The sequence below is a fragment of the Solenopsis invicta genome, unplaced genomic scaffold (genome assembly GCF_016802725.1).
Source record: "Solenopsis invicta isolate M01_SB unplaced genomic scaffold, UNIL_Sinv_3.0 scaffold_161, whole genome shotgun sequence".
NCBI lineage: Eukaryota > Metazoa > Arthropoda > Insecta > Hymenoptera > Formicidae > Solenopsis > Solenopsis invicta.
In genome coordinates this window covers 61,423-69,484 of record NW_024105249.1, presented here as the reverse complement: position 1 = coordinate 69,484, position 8,062 = coordinate 61,423, and the positions used below count along the sequence as shown (strand labels likewise).

Below are 8,062 nucleotides of genomic sequence, written 5' to 3'. Positions count from 1 at the left end.
ATTAAAATTTTTAAACATAAAATTAAAAATTCGAAAAAAATATAAATTTGATTACATTTTTAAATTCAATAAAAACTAAATTTTTTAAAATTTGTCCTTACAAATGTTGTGTAGCCTAATTATGAATTTAACATAAAAAATTTTCACATAGTGATCTCCTTTACATTATTGGTTTATTTCATATAAATTTAATTTACAAAAACTGAATATTATAATTGTTTTGAATATCCAACTTTAAAAAGTCACAAACTTCTAATTTAATATGAATGCTTTTCAATATTAACTTTTAACTTAACTTAATTTCAACATTTTCAACGCAACTTTTTATTGAGTTAGATTTTGTTCATGAAACTTTTAACGAAATTAAATTAAATTTACAAGCTGTTAACTTTAAAAAAATATTTAACTGCTCAACCATGGTAATATGTAAAACAGACTATACAGGTTATAAAATGCACAATTAAAAAATAATAAATAAAAAGAGGAGAATCGCGACAACTACGCGCTCTCACGGCGCGCTAGGGAATTTTCCGGAAGATCGCGAGGCCGCCGGTCGCGGGGAAAAACTCCGTCGTGGCCGTCGTGGGTGCCGGGCGCGCCGGGCTCCGCCGGGTAGGAGCGGTAGAAGAGTACGCCGGGCGGCCGGGCCGATCACAGCGCTCTCGAGAACGCAGAGAGTCGGGTGCCAGCGTCCGCCGCCCGCCGCCGCGGCGACAGAGTCAACATCCGGCGACGCAGAGATGCGCACGTTTCGGCGCTCGCCGAGAGGAGAAGGACGCCGCGATCGTGATTTCGGAACATGAAAGTGAGATGAATGGTCGCGATACGAGGACGAGGGCCTGAGGAGCGCTGGGCTTCCGGGACAGGACAATCCACGAGGGCGATTCGAAATCCGCCGCCTCGTCTGTGCGCTCGTACGCGATTGTTTCTCGGCGTTGTCGCGTACTCGCCGCGACAGTCATCGCCGCCGCTGTCGCAGTCGTCGATCCGTCGGAGTCGGACGGTCGCGGCGGAGTCGCGCCGATGCGTCTTGCACTGCGCTTTCCTCGTGAGTGCTGGTGCTGCTGCTGCTGCTGCTGCATCGGAAGCGGCGCGATCTCGTCGTAGGGCGCGTTGTTACTCGCGCGTACTCCAGCCCGACTCGGAGCAACTCGAAGGACAATAACGAAGCACGGAGCCGCCGCGTGCATCTCGCCAGCGATCCGCGCGGATCCATTATTCCGGCGACACCGTCGCCGCGCCGAGGCGCCGAGGGAGCCGTCTCGCGTCTGAAGCGGCGGACCGGTCCTTCCCCGCCGCCCCTGCCTCTCTCCTTTCCCCCCGCCCACCCGTCGGCGACCCGGCGAAGCTAGGCTTGCTCCGAGACGACGGCAAACACGGCGTGGATCACATCGGACACGAGGTACATCGACGCGCTGCGGCGTGCAACGCTTTTCCTCGGCCGCTTTTCTCGGCTCGTGTACCAGCGAGTCGCGGGCAGGGAAAAAAGTAAGAAAAAAAAGGGAGAGGGTTAGGAAACGGGGGAGAGGAGGGGAGGGAGACCCCCAGCCAGAAGTGGCCACTGTGCGTTGTGCGCGGGTGTCCGAGAAGAGAGGAGTAGTCGGAGTAGAAGGACCGCGGAGAGTCATGTAGACGACACACGCCGGGAAACGTACGTCTGCTCCGGGACACCCGGACGGCGCCTGCCGTTGGAGCCGGAGTGAGCCAAAGTCTCCCTCGCCTCCTGCCTACGCGCGCGCGCGAGAGAGAGAGAGAGAGAGAGAAAGAGAGGAAGAAGCATTCGACCCGCGAGAGAGAAAGAGAGCGAGAGGGGAAGAGAGAAAAACGCGTGCTCCTCCGTGAAGGGAAATCAATTTTGGGCGCGTTGAACCCCCCTCGGGAGTCGGCCCCCAAACCGGAGCGGACGGCTAACTCGCGATGACGAAGCTCGAGTTCGTTCGGGTCCCTTGCCTCCTCGGGACTACCCGGCGGCGGCGGACCGTCCCGCGGCCCGCACGTCGCCTCTCGCATGTTTCTCCGCGGGCCACGCAACGCGACGCCGTTTAAAAATAATACGACGCGACTGGATATCCGTTCGGAGCAGCTCGACGGGACACTTGTCCGGCGACGAGCAAAGACGCGCGATGTTTATGTTGCTGCCCGTGGGAGGGGTGACTGCTCGACAGGGCGAGGAACCGGAAAAATCGTCGGTTTCGCGTCGACCGTGACTCTTTGTCGAGCCACCCCGTCGAGAGCGTGGCCGGAGAAAGAGAGAGAAAGACGACCGGTTCCCGGGAAAGCGTGATTGATTTCACCGAGCATCGTTTGTATATACTCTCGTTTTCGGCGCCTCGATTATCTTATTCGTGTCGTTACTCGCGAATTTCAGAATTCACAGCCGTTTGCTTCACTCCGTTTGTTTTGTATGTGTGACATACTCGGTCGGAGAGACTCTTGCCGCGACGAAATTTATATTCTTACGCATCGTTTTATGCGTAGATATCAATAATCTCGGTCGTTCGGCAAGAATGTTTCACAAGTGTCGACCGACAGCGAGACGGAGATGCAGAAGTGCAAATGTGCTCTAAAATTAATCTCGCTTTTGTGATACCTGTCTTGTTATCTATTGCCGTTAAATATTGCTAATAATTTGTAGAAGTTTGCATAGTTAATAATACGTATGCATTTTGTCGCAGAGTCATGTCGTCGGGAGCGGGCTCCAGTGGAACTGGACGAGGACGCGGGTCCTCCTTGGCAGACAATAAACCAGATAGTAAAGAAGCTAAGCCAAATCCAAAGATGTCGAAAGCTTTAGGCACGTCCGCCAAAAGGTAATGCGGTAGACTCTTATTGTGCAACACAGTAATTATACGTTTATGTTAACTGCAAATGTTACAGTTATTTGTGACAATTTTAAATGTGTTTTATATCTTTATCAGGATACAAAAGGAATTGGCAGAAATCACGCTAGATCCACCCCCCAATTGCAGGTATTATTGCTAATAATCATGATTCCTTTCAAAATAATAATTTTCGAATAAATAATATTTTAAAATAATATTATACTTACATAATATAAATGATGAAACAGTTATATACTTCGTGAGAATAATATGGAGAAATAGAGTTAATTTTCGATTGATTCATTTTACAGTGCAGGACCGAAAGGTGATAACTTATACGAGTGGGTTTCTACTATATTGGGTCCTCCAGGTTCGGTTTACGAGGGCGGGGTATTCTTTCTTGATATACATTTCTCGCCAGAATATCCCTTTAAACCTCCTAAGGTAGGTTGATGGTTGCTCTCTTTTTTATTACATATAATGCTTATTTGTACAGGATTACAACTAGAGCCCCTTATTTCACATGTACATGGATACACGGATTAGATGTGTTTTAGCATTTATGTGTGCAAACAGATGGGTACGTGTACCACGTACCCACGTGCATTACACGAATCAAATATGTATTTAGAACACGAATAAATTAATAAATGTTCAAATTTTTATAAATAAATATATATAAAGTGTCTAAAAAGGTTAGATCAACAAAGTAAGAGGTGAAAGAGAACCTTAAATAGAATACACTAATGTAAATAAAATTTTCAATGCTTTTGAATTTTTAAATAATACGTAAACATAAAAAGTAAAAAATTAACGTAATGTATGGCATTAGCATTATTATTTTAATAAATATTTCAATAACCTTTGATTTTGATATAAAAATATTAACATATTAACATTGCAAGAAAGCAATAATGTTTTTTTGAATATAATATTTCCGGCAGTAGAAAAGCAGCGTTCGGAATTTATAGAAATTGCTGGTATATACGAATACTTTCTTACTAAAAATGCAGTAGCTGGGTATTTATCTTTTCTAGTTTTCATACAGATCTGTGTAACTGTGATTGAACCAAGTATTTCCCTATGTTTTTCTATATTATTTTTTTTGTTATCATCTCTTTTATGTACGTAAATACACACGTCAATCTGTCATACAATATAGAACGCTGTGATTTAAAATTTTAATTATCCGTGTACTTATATATATATATATATATCATTTTATTTACGGATACCCGTGTCAGATGTGTAAGACGACTACATATGTCACATGTATTTTAAAACACGTTTCTGACCGGGAGCTCTAATTATAACACACATTAAAAAGAGGAAAAAAATTAATAAAAATTTAAATAAAATACTGATATTTTTCCATGTATAGGATGTTTACTATTAAGAAAGGCTGAAATTTTCAGGGAATAAATTTTTTTATTCTTGAAAATCATGAATTTTCATGGAACTTTATCAATATTCAAAGAAATTTTTGGAAGTTTATTTTAAATTTAAATTATACCTTGTAACAAATTTGTTTCTGTGATCATTTTTTTGTGATAATGTAAAATTGATTAGCAATAAATATGTAATACACATTATGCATATTTTCTTGTAATTCGGGAGTTTTTATAAAAAAAAATTGAGACAATAAAAGATGATACATCGTTTTAAATTAGTGTTGTGTTTTAATCACAATTAGTTTGTATTATTTCTTTTTAATATTGTCTCTTTAGTATTCAAAACTTAAGTGGCTTTTCTTTGTGATTGTATGATTATGGAACATTAAAAGATACAATAATATAAATTTATTTCAAAGCTGCATTAAAAAATTCTGTAATCTTACCTAGAATTCTGAATAAAATTTTTGAATAATCTGGGGTTTTGGAGAATGGTTTTTAAAGAATCAAAATTTGAGTAAACATCTGATATAAGTCTATTGAAATATCTGTATATTTTAAGTAAATATTCACATTAATATTTATTACATAATATCTTTAAATATTACTTTAATAATGCCTTGCATTTATAAAATTTTTATATAAAGTTTACAGTTATTTCTTTTATTTTTACCAAATATACGTTTTGTTATACACAACTATTATGCTTCAAATATGTTACTTTGCAGGTTACATTCCGAACGCGCATCTATCATTGCAATATAAATAGTCAAGGAGTTATCTGCTTGGACATATTAAAGGACAATTGGTCCCCTGCATTGACAATTTCAAAGGTCTTACTGTCAATATGTTCCCTCTTAACAGACTGCAATCCAGGTAGGCGCATTATTCATGATTATTTAAATTTGATGTACGATATGTACATTTAATATAAATAATGAAGGTATTTATGATATCACTCATTTGTTCTCAAGATTACATTCTGTAGATACTGTATTTTCTTTTATGTGGATCTCTCATATAATTTATCTTACAGCTGATCCACTGGTAGGTAGTATAGCGACGCAATACCTACAAAATAGAGAAGAACACGATCGCATAGCGCGGCTTTGGACTAAGCGCTATGCCACATGAGCATATTTTTAATTCGTATTAAACTCCTATTAGTCTCATGCCAACTTATGATCATTGCTGCTCTCATACAACTTGTCTCATATTGTAGCCTGTGTACACATTTGTATCTATGATCATGTTGGTCAGCAAAATACAAGTGAGCGAAGACCGTTTGAGATCAGCTCAAACACATGATTGTGATGTGCTTTTATGTAGCGTATGTAATGTGCCTAAGTCGGATGAATGTGCGTGCAAGTGTTTAAACAGTGTGCTAGGGCATAACGAGACAGGAGTTTTTCACTTAAAAAAAGGTTACAATGAGATAGTATTTAAATGGATCGTATTGTTTGCAAACAATACTACCCACGATGCTGCTAATATTTCTAGAATAGGAGATAACATGAACAATATTGATAATGTGTAAGTAATTAATAGATATATAGGCGATAAGTCGTAAGTGTAGAGGCCCATTTTTCCATAATTGAACTCCCATATTTTTATATTGAATTCTCTTAAATTTAAATTATTACGTTCATAGATATGACGCCTGGCTCGAGATGTACAGGCTGATTGCATATAACTATAATTTAGCCGTTGAAAAACTACCTATACAATTTTGTGTTCATAATACAGTAATTGTAACGCTCTGCATGAAGCAGACATCAATCACGTTCACGCCATCAGACAAAATTCAACTTGTCTGGGCCCATCCGCAAAAAAATATATTGTAACTGTAAATAAATATTATTTACCGTATACTTATACGCTAGTACATTCAAAAAACTTTGTAATTTTGACCTGGAATCATATTCTGTCTATTATATGTAATGTGAAAATTGATATTTGACTGATTGATTGCACCAATGATCCCGATTCTCTAATTCTGGTTAGCGATTTCTTATCCTTTTCTATAAATCATAGTTTCAGTTTTTAACGTAAAAATGGAGAGAGAAAATTTAACGATTGATGCTAACCAATGTTGGTGCAATCCATCGCGTGTTTTTTACCTGTTATTTTATTGTATCTAAGGAGATACTTACATATCACTTGTGTTGCATACTCAAGGTCTAAAGTCCGAGCATGCTAAAGATACTTTCATTGTCTTCAATGTATCAGGTATATATGTATTGAGCGTCTCCCGAATAATTTCTCGTAGCTTTTTTTTTACATCGTATAACAATTAGATAAACAAGGTGATTAAAATCACTTTGTACATATCTGTTCTAAAATATGGATAGTTGCTTAAAAATATCGGGTAGTGTGAATGTAACTATAGTTTATTAAAAAAAAAAAAAAATGACGAAGGAGAGAGAAGCTTACTCGACGAATACTGATATTGTACAGTTTATCGTGTAAAATGAACACTTTACATCCCTTTCGTCACGAAATTCGAGGAATGTAAATATTGCGTGAAATGCATGTGCAGAATATGCGAATCGCGTAAGTTCCTACTACGACAAAAAAATCGAAATATTCTTGGATTTTAATTTAGTCGGCGGACTTTGGCTTCTTATATTTTGTAAGCGCCAGTATGCAGTTTCAACTTTATGAATTAAAGTGTGGGAGATACAAGTCTCAATCAGGATTGTAAATAGAAATAATTATACATAATAGTACGTGTACATGCTCCACGTACATTTGAAGATTACCAGAATATTAACAGTACATAATGGATCTCCGTTATTTCTAAAAACGTGTGTATACGCTAAATAAATATAACTGGAAAAACGAAAACACGTTCCTTTTTAGTACCGATCTGAGAATTGAGACGCATTAGTCTCTTGTAAAAAAAAAAAAAAAAACATGGATAAGAAGGAAAAAGCCATTGTGGTATTTATGATCTACACGCGGTTTTGATCATTCAATGATCTAAAATTATAAAATACGCTGAGAAGTTAACTAATTCATGAACGCTCTTTTATTTGCGCGTATAAAAAGTATGAATGTTAAACAAAAGAGAATGATGCAAGTTGTACGAAGGTCAGTCTTATATATTGGTAAAGAACCTTTTAATGATATAACGAATGAAATACAATTTATTATATGCTGGTCTTTTCGGTCGTTATTATTGTTACCTTTCCTTATATTTTTTTAAAATCTTTAGTTATATATTCTATGAGGTTTACATTTAGATAAAATTTGCGAAAGTTCGTAAAGATGGGAAGGAATTTGATTAAAAACACTATTTAGTGTCATTAAATTTATTAGTATACATAAAAGCTAGATGAATATGTGCTAAGGACATGTTGGCTCCTAAAATGCCGTAAATTAGTTACATTGTAATAACGAAATTACATTTGTATCACTTTAACGATACTGACTAATAATTTACGTTTATAATAAAAAATAACATAAGCAGCCAAAATAGAATTTAGTACAAAGTCATTTGTGTATATGTGTGTGTGTGTGTATATGTGTGTGTGTCTGTATGTATGTGTGCGTGCGTGTGTGTGAGTATGTGTATATATATATATAATATATATAATATGTATATATTGTATGTAAAATACCAATGTTAGTTAATACTGATTACAATAATCTTCGTCAGTCTTTTGCGTTGCCTGGTACAATTAATACATACAGAGTCTAAAATTTTTAATTAATCTCTGACAAAAACAGATGATTTTATATAATCAAAAGGAGCAAACGTTTCGGACAAGTGCTAGTTTCGAAGCTACATTGCGCATGGTCGATAGATTAATATCATTGAAAATGCTTTCTAATCTCTATTAACTT

At 37.7% G+C, this 8,062-nt stretch overlaps 2 protein-coding genes across 8 annotated transcripts; both read left to right on the top strand.

Annotated features, from left to right (window-relative positions):
- The first annotated feature begins 780 nt into the window (after window positions 1-780).
- LOC120359866 lies at window positions 781-1,203 on the top strand. Its single transcript, XM_039459285.1, has one exon. The coding sequence runs from the start codon at window positions 815-817 to the stop codon at window positions 1,163-1,165; it is 351 nt and encodes a 116-aa protein (XP_039315219.1). The 5' UTR covers window positions 781-814; the 3' UTR covers window positions 1,166-1,203.
- Window positions 1,171-7,128, top strand: LOC105203104 (ubiquitin-conjugating enzyme E2-24 kDa). Of its 7 annotated transcripts, none has more exons than XM_011171864.3 (6): window positions 1,171-1,402; window positions 2,676-2,810; window positions 2,919-2,969; window positions 3,134-3,266; window positions 4,942-5,089; window positions 5,250-7,128. In XM_011171864.3, exons 2-6 carry the CDS (start codon window positions 2,680-2,682, stop codon window positions 5,345-5,347), a joined length of 561 nt encoding a protein of 186 aa, XP_011170166.1. In that variant the 5' UTR covers window positions 1,171-1,402; window positions 2,676-2,679; the 3' UTR covers window positions 5,348-7,128. The 7 variants fall into 7 exon arrangements, with proteins under 7 accessions (XP_011170166.1, XP_011170165.1, XP_011170168.1 ...); XM_011171863.3 differs by having other exon boundaries at window positions 1,263-1,488; XM_011171866.3 differs by lacking the exon at window positions 1,171-1,402 and adding an exon at window positions 1,525-1,699.
- Window positions 7,129-8,062: the final 934 nt, after the last annotated feature.

Coding starts and splice junctions, on each gene's coding strand:
- LOC105203104 (XM_011171864.3), top strand. CDS start 2,680: ATGTCGTCGGGAGCGGGCTCCAGTGGAACTGGACGAGGACGCGGGTCC. Junction 2,970..3,133: donor GATCCACCCCCCAATTGCAG/GTATTATTGCTA, acceptor TTCATTTTACAG/TGCAGGACCGAAAGGTGATA. Junction 3,267..4,941: donor ATCCCTTTAAACCTCCTAAG/GTAGGTTGATGG, acceptor GTTACTTTGCAG/GTTACATTCCGAACGCGCAT.
- LOC120359866 (XM_039459285.1), top strand. CDS start 815: ATGGTCGCGATACGAGGACGAGGGCCTGAGGAGCGCTGGGCTTCCGGG.